Source organism: Natator depressus, chromosome 9 (assembly GCF_965152275.1).
Source record: "Natator depressus isolate rNatDep1 chromosome 9, rNatDep2.hap1, whole genome shotgun sequence".
Lineage (NCBI taxonomy): Eukaryota > Metazoa > Chordata > Testudines > Cheloniidae > Natator > Natator depressus.
In genome coordinates, this window is record NC_134242.1 from 31,738,936 (window position 1) to 31,758,750 (window position 19,815).

Consider the following 19,815-nt stretch of genomic DNA (forward strand, 5'->3'; position numbering starts at 1 on the left):
ATTTTATAATTTAAACCAAGCACATTGTTACATAAGCAACATTTATACACTGCTAGTGGCAGCACTTTCCCGACATGCAGCGAATTGTTTTGCTGTTGGGCATTGTTTCCTCAATGCATTATTTATTCAAAATATCAATTAATAAATATTGCATTGGGTTAAGTCTCATAGGTCCAGAGTTCATGCACTAAACTCCATGGAAATAATCTCAATCTTTTTAGTTTACTAAGTGCTAGCTTAGCAGTTTCATTAGTTATCCTGTCAAAATGTTCTTGTACACTAAACTGAATGCAGAGGGGGAACTCCTTTCTCCTGCATGAAGTTATACACTTCTTACTAGAAACTTTCTCCATGGCAGCATGCAGGGGGAGCTTGGATAAATCAAGGGGCATGGTTACTGCGCCTGTCATTAAATGTATCCACTGGCCAAAATCAATACAAACCAAAAAAGACAACAAAAAATAAAAACTATAAATTTAAAATTGCCATCTGTGACATACAACACAGCATAACATACACATGCAAAAACCTTTTTAAAACAACTTTAATATTAAACTGTAAAATCAACTGAATCAATAATTTACAACTAATGGGGGAGACAACACAGACAAGGCAGGGAGGGAAAGCATGAAAACCGTGACGGAAAAAAGGGGGGAAGAGTCAAGGGGGAGGACGAAGGGGAAAAGGGTGGGAAGGAGGTCTGGACTGGCCACTTGGCCCTTGTGTGTTCCTCTGTTAACTGTTTCTAAAATTGATGCTCAGATTCCTTCAAACTTATGTGGTTGATTCCTGGCCACTAGATTCTGGCATATTTGTTGTATTCTGTGGATTGATTTACTTTTCCACCTTTATAAAATCATGTGCTTTGTGATTATGGCTGCGCTCAGAAATCATGGAAGGTGTGCTGATGAGAGGCCCAAATTCATGGGTAAATACCCCAATATGTAGTTCTCCAGTGATGTTTGATTGCTAAACCCCCAAATCATGTTCATTTTAGTGTCAACTTTTTTTCCACCTTAGTTTCGATTGTGGGCCTGGTTGGCTTACAGTTAGTAGGGAAGGATCTATCTATTATTGGCTCTAGAATCTTAGGTGCCTGCAATTACTGTGAGGATGTGAGTATCTCTGTACAGCTCAGCAAGCAATCCATGAAAAAAGTCTCAGGCTCATCCATGTATATTAGCGAGGGTCATTTCAGATCCATTTACTGTGACTCTGAATATGAGATACCTACTCTGAGTATCCAAACTGTGGAATAATATTTAATAGAAAGAACATAAAACAAAGTAAACAAACTTAAATGTTCACGAAGACATTATGTAACCCGCACACCTTCTAGGTGTGGTGTTCTGTCCCATCTAGTGGCACCGAGACCACTTAGAGAGAGTTAAATGAGTCTGTTCTACAGCCTTAGCTAAGAGCCAGTTGGCTTTTAGCTCATGCAGTAGAGGCTCATGCACTAAGCTCCAGAGATCCCCGGTTCAATCCCACCCATCAATGAGTGGGGTCTGTTAGCATTACAATTGCAGGATGGAGATGAGGGTCAATTAATATAGGACAAAATAGTACACGTTTACTCTTAGGCTATGGCTACACCAGAGAGCTTACAGCAGTGCAGTTGCACTGCTGTAGCAGTGCTAGTGCAGACAGATGCTCTATGCTGACAGGAGAGAGCTCTCCTGTCGACTTAATTACTTCAGTGCCTGCAAGCGGTGATAGCTATGTCGGTGGGAGAAGCGATCCGACTGACATAGCGCTGTCCACACCGGTGCTTAGGTTGGCGTAACTTATGTTGTTCAGAGGGGTGGCTTATTCACACCCCTGAGCAACATAAATTATATTGACCTAAGCTGTACTGGGACCACAGCCTTAGACTTTACCTGCAGAGACCCTGTTAAGCATATGAAGTTATACTTAATTATTTATTAACATGACTTACTCTCTACAAAGACAAGATCAAGGATCACAAAGTTCAGGTTACTTAGAAATGTAAATCAGATTTAACTTGGTGCAAGAGAACTAGTTATTAATCCACTAAAACCTGTAACCAAATGAAAAAGGAAATTGTTAGTTGGTTTTAGCCCAAAACCTAATACTAAAATAAAAGTTTTCAAGAGTCTTCTTTAGATCAACTAAAATAGAATTTTTTTTGCTTTGAAACATTCACCCATTGTGTTTAAAACCTTAACATTGCAACAAAGTGCTAGTGCTAAAAAATAAATAAATAAAAATAGTGTGAAAATTCTTTCATTTTTATATATTCTTAGGGGTTATTAGCAACACAAGTGAGGAAACATGGTGTTTTTAAACATACGATGTTTAACATTACATGATCCCCTTAAGATATTGTTTTTAAAGAAACTGTATAGCTTACAACTTTCTTACAACTAGAAAACATACCTATTTTACTGAATGCTTCTCTGAGTTCTTCCAGCTCTTCACGAGAAATTGTGGTTATGTTGTTTTCCATCTTCTGACAGAGACAGCAATTGTCTTTAATTCCTTATGCCTAGCAATAATAAATGATCAGTGTTATAATAAAGCATCAATTACAAACAGGCACTTATTTAAGTCACTGAACCTTGTAAATAGGCATAAGAGGTACTATGTCCTCAAAGTAATCTCTCAGGATTGCCCCACCTATAGTGCTATGAATAGAACTTTTGAGAATATCAAACATCTAGCACTTTTCTCTATTGTAACAATTTACAATAGCAACACCTATTTTCACACACCCTGCATTTTCACTCTGCATAGTATAAACATGTACCTATAATCTGCCTGGTTTTCATTGAGCAATTTTTCATTATGAAATAGGCATCTCAAATTTCAGAAATCTCAGGCTACAGTATAATTCATTTCCAACTGCAACTGAATATCAACGTATAACAATGATTGGCACTATGGGCTCAGTCGTGCAAGGTGCTGAGCACTCTGACCCTGATCCAACAAAGCACTTAACTTCAATGAGATGTTTCATATCCTGAAAGTTAAGCACATGCTTAAGTGCTTTGTTGCAATTAGAGCCAGCACGCTCAGCATTCACAGGATCGAGCCCTATAAAATGGCTTTAGGATTAGCTGTGTGAAAACAAATCTTAATTCAGATAACATCCCCCCATATCCATGCACAGGGGACTCTCTGCATCTAGCTCTATCCTTCCTGCATGGAGGAAGACGGGTGTTGGTCTCTTCCATAGCACCATTCCACTCCTGCTCCAGACCCCATTAAAGATGCTTGGTGTGGTCAGGGGTTCACACTGAAGAATGGGGGAAGACAGGGCAGTTGGGGGGAAGGCCCCCTGGAGATTCCCTGGAAAAACAATACAGTCTGAGACTTCATTATTTTCCCTTTTCCAACACACAACACATTCAAGGGGTAGCTGCAGACATGGGGAGTTCCTGGTAGCCTGGCTCCAATGAAGCTTCCTACCAGGTACCACCGGGTTTGCCATAGATCAGGGCAGCTAAAGAGGCCCTGGACTCCTGAGGCTCCCTAGGGATTGGATGTGATGCTCTGTACCTCGGGGGAACACCCTACACTCCCATGTTCATCTTTATACAATGATTATGTGGTATCCAATGCAAAGTTTGTCATGTTGGGTGTCTTCGGAAGGCTCATGATGCACTGAGCATGGTTGTTATAGTGATGTTATAGTAATTGTTACAGTAATGTTATAGTAAGGTTATAGGTTATAATTTAATGTATGTAGTTATGAGGCTGAAAATGTATCCTCATGGCTTAAAGCAAGCCCAGACAAAAACTCTCCAAGAGCAGAGAGGCAGTTCACACCTCATCAGGGCAAGTATGGGACAAACCCAGCCCAGCCTCACAGCAACAAAAGAATCTGTTAGACTCTTGAGGGAGTCACCCCCCTTCCTTTGGTCAGTCTGGAACTGTGATGAGGTAATGCTCACCTGACTCTGAAGGTGGGGGGGGCAAAGCCAAGAGGAAAGAAAGGACATGATAAAAGGGAAAGACATTTGCCATGCTCTCTCTCTCTCTCTCTCTTCCACCTACATCTATAGACACCATCACCACCAAGCGACTGAAGCACTGATTAAAGGGGAGAGCCTGGCTGAAGAGCAACCAGCCAGCCTGTGGTGAGAAGCATCTAAGTTTGTAAGGACACTTAAAGTGTTAAGATCAGCTTAGAATGCGTTTTGCTTTTATTTCATTTGACTAAATCTGACTTATTATGCTTTGACTTATAATCACTTAAAATCTATCTTTATAGTTAATAAATTTGTTTATTTATTCTACTTGAAGCAGTGCATTTGGTTTGAAGTGTGTCAGAGGCTCCCCTTGGGATAACAAGCCTGATACATACCAATTTCTTTGTTAAATTGACGAACTCATATAAGCTTGCAGCATCCAGTCGGCATAACTGGGCACTGCAAGACGAAGGTTCCTAGGGTTGTGTCTGGTACCGGAGATATTGGCGAGTGTCATTTGGTTGCAAGTAGCTGGGAACAGCTTACATGCCAGAGGCTGTGCGTGAACAGCCCAGGAGCGGAGGTTCTCACAGCAGTGCAGGGTAAGGCTGGCTCCCAGAGTCAAGGATTGGAGTGACCTAGCAGATCACCGGTCCAGATAACACCAGAGGGGAACGTCACATTGGGGTGGGCCTCATAGCCAATTCCATGGGAGACCAAACACCATCCTCACAGGGAAGGACTGATAAACTCTGTGAGCATTTCTCCCTGAAAATTCCTCCCATTGAGCCCCCTCCCATAGATTTTAACATGAAAAGGGATAATTTAGACCCTTGTTCTTAAGGCCATATTTTCAAAGGGACCTCATCCCATTCTCTCAATATGCAAGGCTATATTTGTACCTACAATTGTGCAGCATACAAGCCCCATTTGTGCACACAAATTCAGGCCTTTGGACCACCCATCCTCTTGTTGTTATGCTCTTTACATGCACCTGTTAGCAGTCCCTACAGCTCCAGCACAAAGCTCACAACAGTCCCTGCAGCTAAATATTGAATCCTCACTTTTATTAAAAGAAAAAAACCAGAAAATGACAGATTTGTATCTTGGTCAAGCTTGTCCAGTACATCAAGGCTGCAATGCACTAAGGGTCAAATCCAGGTTTTATTTAGGTCACTAGCAATCTTCCCATTAATTTCAGTGGGACCAGGATTTGCATCATAATCGTCAAAATCAGAGCTGCTATAAGCAATTGCACCTCCATTGCAGGTGCACAAAAACAATGATTAATGTCCTAAACTGTACTCTTTACTCAAAACTGCAATGTGGCTCAATGGATAGGACACTGGACTGAGAGTCAGGAGAGATGGATTTTATGTCCAGATCTACCACTGAACTGCTGTGTGCTATTGGACAAATCACTTCACAACTGTGTTTCCATTTCCCCCTCCTGTTTATCTGTCTTATCTATTTAGGCTGTAAGCTCTTCAGGGCAGCAATAGTCTGTTTACAGTGAGTTTTTACAGTGCCTAGCACAATGGGGCCCCTCTAAGTATTACTGTAATATAAATAATAATAAATACAAATCACCTGGTGTAAAGGAATCAGAATTTGGTTTATATAAAACATTATTGTCAATCTAAAACCCTCCTCACAAAAATAAGTTCTTCTCCTATTCTAACCACTTAAATTTCTTCCCCATCCTGCTTTCTGTTTTCTCATTAAAGAAGCAATCACGAATGAGTTTGCATGTCCAGACTGTGGCTGGTTAACCACAATCACATAAGGGTGAGGGTAGCCAGTAGCAGCAGTTCCATGGGGCATTCTGCCTATTGAGAACAGTCAGATAGATTCCTCCTGCTAAGCTGGTGGAATGCATGAAGGAGAGGCCACTGAGGCTTTGTCTTCTCTGCCAACTAGGGTGTCTTTTTACTATAGAATAACTGATGTGTTAGCTATCTGGGAGTGGAGATAAGGCACTTCAGTTTTATCACAGATAAACTAGACAAGTTCAACCACGGTCAGCATGGGTATAGTGGTGACCTCACCTAACTACCTCACAATAAACACTACAAGTGCCTTGTCTCCACTCAGGATTTTACAGTGAGGTAACTATTGTGAGTTAGTTGTCTCATTGCAAGAACACCACCTTTGTGACATCAAAGTCTGATACGCCCTACAACAGAATGCAGTATGTTCTCCCCACCCACCAGCCAATGAGAAAAGGAGGTGGTGCCACAGACTCACTCCTGCTGTGTCATAACGCACAGGTCTCAAACCTGTGTCCAGAGGGTCACCAGGCTCCACCTTTCCACCCAATGGCTTACTGGTATTTAGAACCAGGATTCCTTGAAGCCCAGCTCAGATAGAAAGCTCCACCTTTGGCCCCCAATTGGTGGAACATCAGAGCTCCTGATATTCACATTTTACGGGAGTTCGAGGTGGGGGCAGGGGAATGTTAAATATATTTTGGAATCTGTTTGAACCTCTTCAGGCCAAGTTGTGTTCTGTCTCGTTTATTTATTATACTTGTGTTCGGCTTGGCCATGTTTTCCTACTGCTGGCCTGATTTGTCAATATGTTCCTCAAACTTATAGCACCTATCAGGAGAAACAGGAGCCAGAACACATATTGGAAAAAAAATAAAAACGGATTAGATAGATTCCAATACATATTTTAAAAAATATGAAAAATATCTTATTCAGGGGGCATTTAGGTAGACGGACAATGGAACTTAGCCATCCAACACCGCAATTGTACAAAAATTGTTATAGAATCTCTTGTGATCATATCATGGCTCCATCTGAGACTATGGGCTATTTTAACCTATCTATATTTATATCTATATGTTATATATTTTATATGTATTCTTACTATCCCTTTATTTAACAAAAATAATTAAGGATAAAAGCTCACCAATTTTAAGTACTTTTTCCTGACGGTAGCTGCAGTGTCTATTTAAACTGCTAGGGTTTTTTTGTTTGACTGCTTCAGTAGTTCTAGTGCAGGAGGCTCAAGGCCATATTCTATTCCTGTCTATATACAACTCCCCCACTGATGTCAATGGAATAATGCAATGACTGAGGGTACCTACCATAGGCTCTAAGAAAGAATCTGCTGAATTAGTGAGGAAGGAACACTCAGCAAGAAGTGTTGGGATGTTGGGAGGGCCAAAAGAAAGAAAGACTGACAGCTCTATACTGCAGATAGCTGGCCATATCTCACATGCCTTAGTCATGTGAGCAATTGCATTGACTTAATCAGTATTGCCAACTCCAAGTATTCAAAAAACGTGAGTCAGAGCCCTCCAAATAATTTCTGTCTTAAAAATAACCATTTATTATCTTTTTAAATTTTAATGATTTTTAATTTCCTTTCTGTTTTTTAATCTTCATAGTTCATGTTTTCAAGCTTTTCTCTGCAGCCATGAAAGCTAGAAATTTCCTTAAAAAAACATGAAAGATGAGATTTTCATGTTATAATCTGACTGTTGAAAGAGCACCAAACACTGTGAGACATGGGATTAAAACAGTGAGAGTTGGCAACTCTGTGTGACTCCGACCACTTGTGTTGATCTTATTTATCTGTTTCATTCAAGGACACAGGTTTCTATTTTTAGTTACTCATGTAACCTACATATCAGGAATAAGAGGGTACAATTAATCTGAAATAGAACACAAATTATGAACACAAGAGAGTGAAGCCAATAATGATCATATATATCAACTTGTGAGCAATTATTTCTGTTGAGATTTGACCACTGGTTAACGTAGTGTTGTAGTGGTGTTGCAGTTCTCTGCATCTGGCTTGCTAAATATTTAATCTTGGCTTTGATGGTCTAATCCTGCTCCTGAAACGACTGTCTTGACCATAATTGCTGGGGTGGGGAGCTGCCGGTGGGTGCAGAGCACCCACCAATTTTTCCCCATGGTTGCTTCAGCCCTGGAGCACCCACAGAATCGGCGCCTATGCCAGGAAGCATGTCCCCTTCTGAGAAATCCTGGCCAGTCTACTCAATGGACACACACTGGGCCTGGCCAAAAGCTCTTCTGCCTGTACCCTGCACCCAGAGTGTGGCTTGAGTGCACAGGGGGAGACCCTGCAGTGGTGGTTCCTGGAGCTGTCCCTATATGGTTGAGAGTGCTGTTGGTGCCTCCCTGATGTTCCTGGAGTGTCCTTGACTGAGTGACAGCTGAGGATATAGTAAGGAGGCCAAACAGCACCTCCTGTTCTCTTTTTCACCCACTATTGGATCTGCCAGAAAAAAATAGAGCTGTGAGTTGGCAAGAGGGCCCAATAGTTTCCCCTCTTCCTGCAGGCAATTGGCAATTTGCGTTTTCCAGCTCTGCCCTAGCCTTTGTTTCAAATTCATCTGCCTGCTTTTCAAGCAGCAGCTGCCTTTGTAACTATAATGGACATGACAAATGCTGCCTGCAGAGCCCATTTTATTTTGTGACTGTTCTTTTTGTCTGCTGCTAAAGACACACCTCTCTTACGCCAGGTGCAAATATCCAATCTTCCTCATTATAGCTTTGCATGCTCCGTATTCCAAATCGGAGGCAGGCTAACATAATTCTCCAGATGAATGTTGTGCAGAAAAATTACAGCGTCTAAATTAAGTATTGAACATTTTATGTTATTGGTATTTACAAAAGGCACAGAGGGGCTTCTGTCTCTGTATTTTGAGGCTTTGAGACAGAGACTGTTTTATGGTTTAGTACAATATTATTTTACTTTAACCTTTGGCATCCGTATTTATGTTGACATAGGATTCTTTAAACGAATGTGCAGACACAGATCAGTCTTTCTGAAATCACTTCTCTTGAGTCAAAAGAAACAGGAATCTCTATTAATTAAGCTCAGGTCTGATTCAACAAGAGATTTTATGCTTTCCTTTAAAAGGCAGTTTCTCCTAGCCAGCAGTGAGATCATTACAAAACCAGTTTTCAGAGGGATTTTACATTAAACTTGAGTAAGCTTGTGCTGTGGGGAGCCATGCAAATTAAATATTAGTATTGAATATGTGTATTAAATTAAATATATGTATTAAAGCTCTAGGGTGAAATTCTGGCCACATTTAAGTCAGAGAGTTTTGCCATTATCTTCAGTGGAGCCAGGGTTTCACCCCTGATGAGGATCAGTATTAGGCACTGTCCTACAGGAAGACAAGGTCTATGCAATAAAACCTTACAATCTAATTGAAAAGTAAAAAAAAAGGGGGGTTGTGCCCTGTTTTGCTTTTATGTAGTGTACAAATAAGAATTTTTGTTTCAAAGAGTGTTGTATAGTTTTTTACATGAGAAACTTATTTCCTATGTAGTCTGGAAGACTCTATGGGTATGTTTACACTGCAAAAAAACCCTGTGGCTGCAAGTCTCAGAGTCCAGTTAGCTGAAACAGGCTCATGCTACGGGGCTAAAAGTAGCAGTGTAGATGTTCGGGCTTGGTCTGGAGCCCAGCCTCTGAGACCATCCCCGCTCAATGCATTTCAGAGCCTGGCCCCAAACATCTGCAGTGGTATTTTTAGCCCCGCAGCATGAGCCCGAGTCAGTTGACCCAGGTTCTGAGACTTTCTGTGGTGGATCTTTTTTTGCAGCGTAGACAACCTTTGATAATCGGTGAGCTAGTGAAACGGTGACACAAGTGCCAAGAAAGTAAAAATTGAGCAATCAACAGAAGAAAAGATTTTGTTTCATGTTTAAAACTCTGTTTTGGTTTTGTTAATGTCTACTTAACTTTAAGTAAGTCTTTGTGAAAGATTCAGCACCCCTGTCAGAGCTACCAGTACAGGAGCTGTGGAACCGGGGGAGCAGTGGAGGTTAGTGCTCCCACAGTGAAAATACTGTGGGAGCCAATCTCTGTTTCCATCCTCGTGTCATTCTTCAGTGAGCTGCTTCATGCTCTCAGGCCCAGTGGGGCTCTGCATCTGCTGGGGAGAGAGGCAAGAGGAGGACCCGGAGAGGCTGGTGTGGCCCTTACACCCTAATTGTCCCATGCTCCTCGAACAGAGCTATGCTCCCGACTCCCTGCTCGCCAGGATTAGCATGGTGCTTAGGATGTTCAGGTTTCTCTATGCATCTCTGTTCCCACATTCAAAGCAAACTTCTGCTGCCTCTGTAACAGTACACATCCCAGAGATCCTACAGGAGGCCCTACAGCACAACCAGAGAAGCCTGGACTTATTCCTGTTCTTTCCATAATAAAAAATAATCAGAAAAAACTTGGCTAGAAAGAAAAACAAATAAAAATCTTTCAGGCCTTCTGTGTATATCATAAAGAAGCAAAAATTCCCAAACCTCCAGCCACTTTGCAGATGAATCCTGAGGTTACATTTGAAGGAGAAGAGGGCAGTGGCTTTACCCATTAGTCTGGGTGGGCTTCCACCATAATGCATGAGATGAGAGTAAACATAACACTATTAAACAGCCAAAAGGAATTTTGCAAAGAGAACAGACGCCAGTTATTCTCTTTAGACAATGAGAATAGAACAGGAAATAATACTACATTGCAGCAGCACCCAGGGAAATGCTAATTAAACATAGTAAAAATGCATGGGAACGATGAGAAGAGTTAGGCAGTGGAACAAGTTACCAAGGAACTTACAGAATTCTCACTATTTTATTACTCAAATAGAGACAATAGTGTGCTACCAGCAGCTGCATCACAGAAAGATAAGACGACAAGGCTCCTGCTCCAAAGAGATTACAGAAAAAGGTAGCTTGACTGGAACTATTCAAGACTTGACACGATACTCAGTGGGAAAGGATGTTTTAGGTCAGCTAAGTCAATCCTTTCACAATGCAGAAGGATGAATTACTTCGGAAGAGTCACTGGAGATCCATACCAACCAACAGGATTCTATAAATGGCGAAGTTCAGTTTTTAGCGCTGAAATTTTCAGCTTCTTTGACACAAATGGAGGACAAAAATAGCCAGCGAGTGTATGAACATAGTTGATAACAACTTAATAGTCTCAATTAGTATAAACTGTTGAAGATTGGAGAAATTTCAGATGGATTTAAACACACTGGGGGAACTGGGCATCATAGTGGCAGATGTCATTTAGACTGGAAATAATACACATAATAAAGGATTCCTTGAGCTCTCATAACCCGTAGACAAATGGGATCTTAGCACTGAGTGCTATGAATAAAAATCATAGCTGTCCTTGGAGAATATATCTGCCCAGAATGCAATTGCACTTAAAAGAACAAGTAGGATGCTTGGGTACATTTAAAAAGAGAGAAAACCACACAAAAAATAAATATATAACAATATATTATTCAGTGGCATCCCTACCCTTGAAGGAGTACATCAAAATTTGATCAATTAATTTTAAGACAGCTGAAAAGGTCAGTGAAGGCTACTAGATATATATTGGGATTTATATATGAAAGACTGCAAACATCAGGAGTGTTGATAGAAAAGGAGATGCAGAGGCACAATTAAGGTACATTATCCTCAATTATTTAACATTTGAGTACAAACTGACAAACTCCTCTTTTTTACTCTTTTTACAAACTCCTCTTTTTTCAGAGTGGTAGCCGTGTTAGTCTGTATCAGCAAAAACAACGAGGAGTCCTTGTGGCACCTCAGAGACTAACACATTTATTTGGGCATAAGCTTATTTTTTACTTTTTTACTCTGTCTCATAGTACAAGAACAAGAAGATATTCAATGCAATTGAAAAACAGTGCAATAATGGTTGATCAAATGTGATGCTTCCAGATATAAATTCATCAAACATGGAATTTTCCCATCCGTTGCATGTACAGCATTATGAAAGTAGACAGATACATTATTGAGGGTGTGGGAGTTGGTATGTTTCTCCTTCTTCCAAAGCATTATGTATTGGTTTCTGCTGGAAGCAGATTAGCCAGATTAATTAAGATGATTCATGACAAATGTATTTTCTGTAAATAAAATTTATTTCTTGTGCTGTATGAGATTGACTATAGAATTCACACACAAGAGTTCTTCACTGTTTATTCAGCATTGTTTGATCAACATTTTCCATTGTACTGTACATGATCTTTAAAAGTAAATATGGGTGGGTCAAGATTTAGTATAGTCAAACAATGACCTTTCTAAATTAGAGCTCACAGTTTATGGACCTGATTCTGATTTCACTTACATTGGTATAAACTGGAAGCAACTCCACTTTAGTTACTGGAATCACTCCTAGGAAAAATTAATGATCGTTAGATCAGAATCAGGCCAATTTGTACAAAAGGGCAAACAATCATTTTTAAAAGCTAGTTTTCACTTAAACAAAACGCCTCAGGTCTCCTTTGCCTGCTGAGTACATAGAACAGCTATGCAAATTCACCAGTGGTATCAGCTTCACACATTTTCCTTAGCATACATCATTCAAGAGGATCTCAGCATACTGTTGTATTCAGCATCAGTAAGAAAACACTGAAATAGAAAGGCTGGGTATTGCAGCAAGGCCAACATTAAGATAACATTCTTTCAGAATTATTATTACAGGCAGAGCTGGTAGCAATGACTACAGTTAAGACTGTCTAAACACTCTGCATTATAAGATCCTGTTTGCAACTGCTTATAACTTTGTCAAATTTTAACCACTTGAGCTGAAATTTTTCATGCTGGGTGTCTGGCTTAGGCTGAATTTGTTAAAGGTTTCAGCAAAAGTGGTTTAGCTGTCCCTAAGAATGGGGTTAGAGGAAAAGACATTGTTTTTCCAAAGTAAGAAAATTACTACAACTGTTTCACTGAGAAGCTCTATCACCTCTATGCTTTGGAGTGTGGCTGGAAAGTCACTCTGGAATCAGATGTACCTACTGCTATCCCCAGGAAAGTCCATCCAAATTTAGCTGAGTTATAATAAGCCTCTGAAAATCATTGTTTGCACATACTCAGCAGATGTTGTTAGAAGGTGGCAGCAAAATTCTCAAAAAATTCTATCTGCACTGAGCATGTTCTATGCCAGGACAGCAGGTGCTTGGGAAGGCTCTCCATGAAATTGCTCCTCCTGGCTGCCAGGAGCCACTGGAGCAGAACTTTAGAATTGAGAGCAGAGAGTCAGTGACAGAGGAGGAAAGCAAACTAGAGTCCTAGCCACTGGACCATTCTTCCTTCCTCCCACAACAATCCCTGATATGCTAGTATGCGCATTGTCCATAGAAATGGGGGCACTGTATGTGAAAATGTGGGTAGAGTAGTAGGAAATAATGATAGGTAGTCCATGTGGGTCTCAAAAAAGATATCTACAAAAAACACTATGCAACTTACTGCTATGAAAGGAAGCAGTAACTTCTGCAGTTTACACACCTAGTTGGTGCATAATTCAGACATTTTAGCTGCCTTAAGATCACACAGGTAATATGAATAATGTATATTGCCTTCAGGACAGCAAGGGAATCTTCGCACAAGCTAAAACTATTATTTCTCCAAACAGTGCGTCACATCCTGCCATTGTTCTATAGGAATTTGGTGTGACTCGATGCTAGTATAAAGCTCCTGGATTTATACAGGTCTTTAAAAGCAGTTTCAAAATACCAAAATCAGGAACCATTTACATGCCTCTTTAAAACTTTGAAGTTGTGACATTATGAGGTTACTGATACTGTGAATAATCTGAAAATATCGGTTAGAATGATAGTAAGATAGAGGGACTGAAGCTGGTGAGGTCTCTTGTGCTGGGGGGGCGGAGCGGGGGGGGGGGGAAGGAGAATTAGTTCCTGTCCAGAAGTGCCACAGCAAATCACCACTATGGTAATTAACCAACTCCCTGGCTGCACCCCTTCCTGGTTGGTGCTGACAACTTTCTGAGCTACAATTGCTCTTTGCAGCACCTTCAACTCCCAGCTCAAGCCAGGTTCTAACAAATTTGTGCCCCTGCAATCTCCTTCCCTGATGAACAGATGCCAATATAGATATTAGCGCGATTATGGCCCAAACCATTACCTCAACAGTTTGTGCTATAAAAAGATAAATTAATTAGCATACCTGTATTAGTTGACAACTAAACACCACCAGGAAATTACTGTCCAGATATATGTTAAATCAATCAAATCAACTGTGAATCTTGTACTGGAGGATTCCAAATAACTCTTCCCCAAAGTGAACGTTTGAAAAAAAGGAGTCTGCTAAAGGTTCTGCGTACTCTCGATTTTATCATAGAAGACCTTTGCCTTGGTAAAAGTCCAACCTACTCTGTGGGTGTGGTATTTAACCTATGTCAGTAAAAATGCAGAGAAGGAAAATGAAAGTGAAGATGTAGTAAGAATCTGAACTTCTTTGGCTTTTGAAATACAATAAATTACCTTCTTTTGCCATCTAAAAAATTTAACAATTAATTTTTTAAACTCTCTTTATATATTTGTTTCTTTTTCTTACAACATAAACAGTTACTGTCATTTTATCAGGTAAGGAGGTGCATAAGGTGCAAAGGGTAAAATGGCAAAATGAAACACCTATTCCTCCTCTGGCTTTGTGCCAGAAGTTTTCTTAAAGCCATTAATTTCACTGACAGTTTTGCCTAAGGACTCAGTAAAACTTGAATCAGGAACTCCAGATTTGACCCAATAATATCACTCTGCTCTCATATAATACCTTTTAAAGATCTTGCAGCATTTTGCAAACATCAAGATTCAAATAACTTTGTGAGATAGGTGTAAATTATTATACCCATTTACAGATGCAGCTTTTTCTTAAAGTTTTCTGCCTTTGCATTACCACTGATGTGGCCCCATTGGTGGTATTAATGTGGCAGCTCTAGTCTATACATACTATATAGCATCACCAGTGCTTTTTACCCCCACGTTCTTTATCCCAGCTCAACTGCAAGTTTAGGTAACAGGATGGCAAAAAAGGCTGTGGCTGCCAGCACCTCATCAGCATTATGGCTCCCCCTTCTTGCTACCACAATTAGAGCTACCTGGGGGAAATTTTAAGAAAAAGCTCAAAATCACTAGCTGCAAATCCATATTGATTAACTTTCATGGTTTCTCTAAAATAAGACTAACAGTAGTTGGTGATCCACAGATGGAATCTCAGTTATTTTCAGTTGGTATGTATACGGACAGATGTGGCACATAATAGGTAATATGTCTCCTCTATAGACCAAATGTCTGTTTTTTTTTAAAATTTGATTATACTTTATTGACTATAAATAAAACACGCATTATAATTTACCAATAAAATCTAAATTTGACAGCTTACATGAATGAACAATTATAGCACAATTTGATTTAACCTACAAATAGGAAGATTATTATTTATCAATAATTATTGTAACTGATTATTACTATTATTTCTATTGTGATGGAACCTAGGCATCCCAGGCATAGACCAGGAATCTAGTTTGCTAAGTGCTGTACAAACATAGAACAAAACAATGATCCCTAATTCAAAGAGTTTACAACACAAGTACTGCAATAAAAACGAATGCTTCTTCATAATCATCAGCATCAACCAGTGTACACCTTATTTCAGCCTGAATTTCTCCAGTTTCAAACTTCTAGCCACTGGATATTGTTATAACTTGGTCTGATAGATTGAAGATCACATTAGCAATTTTTTGTTCCCCATGAAGGCACTTACAGACTGTAATCAAGTTACTTCTTAACCTTCTCTTTGTTAAACTAGATAGATATAACTGCTTGAGTGTATGGTATGTTTTCCAACCCTTTAACCATTCTTGTGGCTCTCCTCTGAACCCTCTCCAATTTATCAATATCTTTCTTGAACTGAGGTCACCAGAACTAGACATGGTATTTCAGAAACAGTTGCACCAGTGCCAAATAGAGAGGTAATATAACCTCCCTACTCCTACTTGACGATCCCGTTTATACATCCACGGATCACATTAGCCCTTTTGGGGCACAGCATCACACTGGGAGCTCATGTCCAGTGGATTATCTACCATGACCGCCAAGTCTTTTTCAGAGTCACTGTTTCCCCAGGATAGACTCCTCCATACTGTAAGTATGGTTACTCAGGTGTTTCCTTGTCTCTTCAAACAAGCAGAACTCTCCTGCACCTACCCACTAAGAAATCCTCTAGCCCCACTGACCGTCAGCTCTCAGTATTGGTCTTTCCTCTTGTGAATGGCTGTGCTAGTATAACACACCCCAATATACACAGCATTCATCCACTTACAGAGGGTGTGGAGGGAAGGGCTGCCAAACATCATGCAACTTGCCTTACACTCATACATTTGGCAGCCTGGTCACATTCGCCCTTATCCCAGCTTCGATGTCACACAGGTATGTAGCTAAAGTTCCTTCTCCTGGCTGCTGGGGAGCCACTGTGGTGCCAGGTTTTAGGCAATCTCCTTGCTTTCCCTCACTCATCCCCTGGTGAGTGTCTGGCCAATGTGGAGCCCAAGATATGAGGGAATTAAGAGGTGACAGGTGCTGTGTGCTGCTGGCAGGGAGGTAAAGGGACTGGGAAGAAATGGGGCTGAAAGGGGACACAATGGGGGAAAGGGACTGACAGAATAGGGACATAGGGACAGAATGCAGGAAGCTAATGGAGAGAGAGCAGAAGAGGGAAAGCTGCCCAACATTCCTCCACAGCCCACCCCCCCATACATCGAGGCCTTCCCTTCTTCCCCCAACTACCCATACAGGCTGTGCTGATCTCTCTTGCCCTTCCACCAATCCCTCTTCCAGAATCTTTCCCCCTCCACAGTCTACACCTGCAGCAATCCCCAATTTCTTCCAATACCCTATTCCCAATAGTTCCCCCATTATCCCCATCTGCCATGGATTACCCTAATCCCCCTGCTTTGAAGGCGTGTGAAGAATAGGATCATGCCTTCTCCATATCTGCTCCCGCTTGTTGGGGGCACCCTGAATGGGAAATCCATCAAGAAATGCACAAAACATGGCAGTGACAGAGAGATCACATCAGTAACTCTCATACACAGCACTAGACTGGGTAGAGAGGAGAGGGCTGTGCCAGTGTAACCTTCCCCCACCCCCAACCACAGCCCCTACTCCCAAAGACATAGAGCTACGAGCTAGGTATAGAGTGGAAGTGAGTTGTGCCAGTGTAACACACATAGCACTGAGCTTTGGGATGGAGGGAAGGCAGGTGCTGTACTAGTGCTTTCATACATATACACAGTACTGAAACAATAGGTTTTGGGTCCATAGTGCAGCCGCCATAGCACAGGATGCCAAAATCTGAACCCCTAAGTCGCCCAGGAAACTGAAACAAGCTATCTCTCTAACTAAACCTAAAGCACCATGTCATGCTGCCTGAAGTGGTTCATGACCATGAGTGCCAACTGCAGGGCAGACTGTCAGAAAGCAGGCAGACACATCAAACTGGTGGTATGTTCTATAACGAGATTTCACAAACAGAGTAACAAATGTGAACTCCTGAACCACTACAACAGTTTCACTATGGAGCCACAGACAGTCCCCTTGGGCACTCCAGTCTATCTTGCCACCCAGGCAAGCTGGACTTAGTGATAAATTGTCACTTATGCCAAAAATCACAAAATATTCAGGTTGCTCCCAGTCCCAAGAGACCAGTCATTTACCCCAGGTCAATTTGTACCTCAAATCAAAGACAATACCTGTAGCCAATCCTTTAGTAAACTAACTAAGAATTTATTAACTAGGGAAAAGAAATGAATTATTTGCAGGTTAAAGCCGGTAACATATATAGACAAAATGAGTTATAGCTTATGGTTCCACAAGGTATAGTAATCTTTCAGCAGTGAATGTCTTTTAGGGCTAACCCAGGTTGACCCTGGGGATCTCTGCTTTTGTTTCCTAGCTCTAGCCTTGTGTGAGTCCAAACAGTCCAAAAACCAGACTAGGAAATGCTCAGTGATGTAACCCATTTGGTTATTAGTTTCTTTACTGAAACGGAACATCTTTGTTCAAAATCTAACTTCAATTTTCCCATGACATTGAGATTAAATTAAAATAAAGCATGCCAAAAATGTTAAAGATTTAGCTTGTACTAACAAACGCAAGGCTGCTTAGAGTTAACATTGCCACTGTGTCTTCAAGTCACCCTTTTATGCCTAGGATGATCTTACATATCAAGTTTACTGCAATACTAGAAATGAGTAAAAGATGGAATGGCAGCCTCAACCCTAAATGTCCTTGCTTTTTTCAGCTTAAATTAGATTTATGCAGATACATTCTCTCATCATCATGAAGGTAGAATTATGCACTAACTCCCACTACTGTTAATAGGAATTTACAGCATACATATCATAGAGATATATATTGGTAATGAGACAAACCCTAAGTTCTGTACTTAGGCATTAATTTCACTGAGAGTTTTGCCTAAGGACTCAGTAAAACTTGAATCAGGAACTCCAGATTTAACCCAATAATATCTCATATAATACCTTTTAAGGATCTTGCAGCATTTTGCAAACATCAAGATTCAAATAACTTTGTGAGACAGGTGTAAATTATTAGACCCATTTACAGATGGGTATAGTAAACCATACAATGCAGCCCAGCACTGCACAGCTAGTGCCAGAACAGAAAATAGTACCCTGAAGCAGTAATGGCAGCCCCAAGTGTTCAAAAATCATGATTCAGCCTCTATGCCCCCCTGCAAATCATGAGATTTGTTTAAAGAATCATGAGATTTTTAAAAATAATAAATGCTGAGTTCTACTTGCCTTCTGTTTTCTGCGACTTGACATTACACTCAAATCACACTATCAATCTTTTATCCACTACCACACAGGCTGAAAACTTAGTTTGGTGGGGTTTTTTTACAACAACAAACAAACTGAGATTCTTACATAACACCACAACTCTTGGAGCTGAGGCTTTTAGAGACACACCAAATATTGTGAGACTCTTGATAAAATCATGAGAGTTGGCAACACAGCAAAAATCTTGACTTACCATCTGCTGTTCTACCCAGTAGACCATACTTCATCTTTAAATATCCCATGTCTAAAAGTGATGATACACCCCTTCATCTTATTCAATTCAAACATTAGCCTACCTCAGTCAAATATCACCTTGACCCCAACACATATATAATAAGAGGAGGAAAGTAATCAGAAAGAGAATAAAAGAAATTAAAACTAAACAGTAATACCTTCCCAAGGGTATCTAATAGTTGCTTGCCCAGTAAGTGCTTATCATAATACATTTCACAATCAATGTTTGCCGCTGCAAGAAGCAAATTACAATTACACACCTTTAGTGCTGTATAGATCATCTTTCCAGAGTTTCTTAATGGAATGTGAAATCCAGCAAACTACTGCAATTTACTTAATGGTACCTGACTACAAAAGTTTTTCTGTAATTAAAACATCACATATTTCTTTAATGCCTTTTGCCAGCCAACAATCCCTTTCCCCCACATTCCCATGCCTCTATTTGCTCTAGATTCCGTGCTGTTTAAGCTTGTACTCAGTTAATGTTTTTCACGGAAGAATCTAGCCTTCCATACCAGTCATACCTTCAGAAATTATTTGTCCTTTAAGACAAGATAATTATGACCCATTTTCCCTCTCTTTGGGATATGACAATACTAATGTGGTTAGCACTAGACAGCTTAAAATCCTATGTACAAAACTACCAGTGAACAAGTAGCATGATAGGCAGTGGGTGGTCTAAGCTTGGTGTAGCTGTCATCACTCTCCAGGAAACCATATGTCTCTCTCTCAACATGCCTGATCTCTGCTAGTCTCTGAAGTAAGAGTCCTTAGGCCACTACAATCACTAGAAATCCTGCTGACAGCGTGGGGCTAGACAATACTAAGAAGCTTGTTTTAAGGTCACCCCAGAAGTTAATTATGTAATGATCGTTAAGTATAGTATTACAAAAGTACAAAGGTCTCCCTCCAGCAGTACATCTGACATATACAAGTATGGAAATTTAATTCATTGCAATTATTTTAAACACATAGTTCCAAG

At 40.4% G+C, this 19,815-nt stretch overlaps 1 protein-coding gene across 2 annotated transcripts in view; it reads right to left on the reverse strand.

Moving 5' to 3' along the window:
• The window catches only part of PLS1 (plastin 1), an 85,395-nt gene that overhangs the window by 42,175 nt on the left and 23,405 nt on the right, over positions 1-19,815 (reverse strand). The window contains exons 1-2 of one of the 2 annotated variants that reach the window (XM_074963835.1): positions 13,907-14,055; positions 2,401-2,509 (exon numbers count right to left, since the gene is read on the reverse strand). In XM_074963835.1, the coding sequence (XP_074819936.1) occupies positions 2,401-2,470 (70 nt within the window). In that variant the 5' untranslated portion in view covers positions 2,471-2,509; positions 13,907-14,055. Of the gene's footprint in view, positions 1-2,400; positions 2,510-13,906; positions 14,056-19,815 lie in introns of those variants that run through there. The other variant, XM_074963834.1, reaches the window with a different exon arrangement.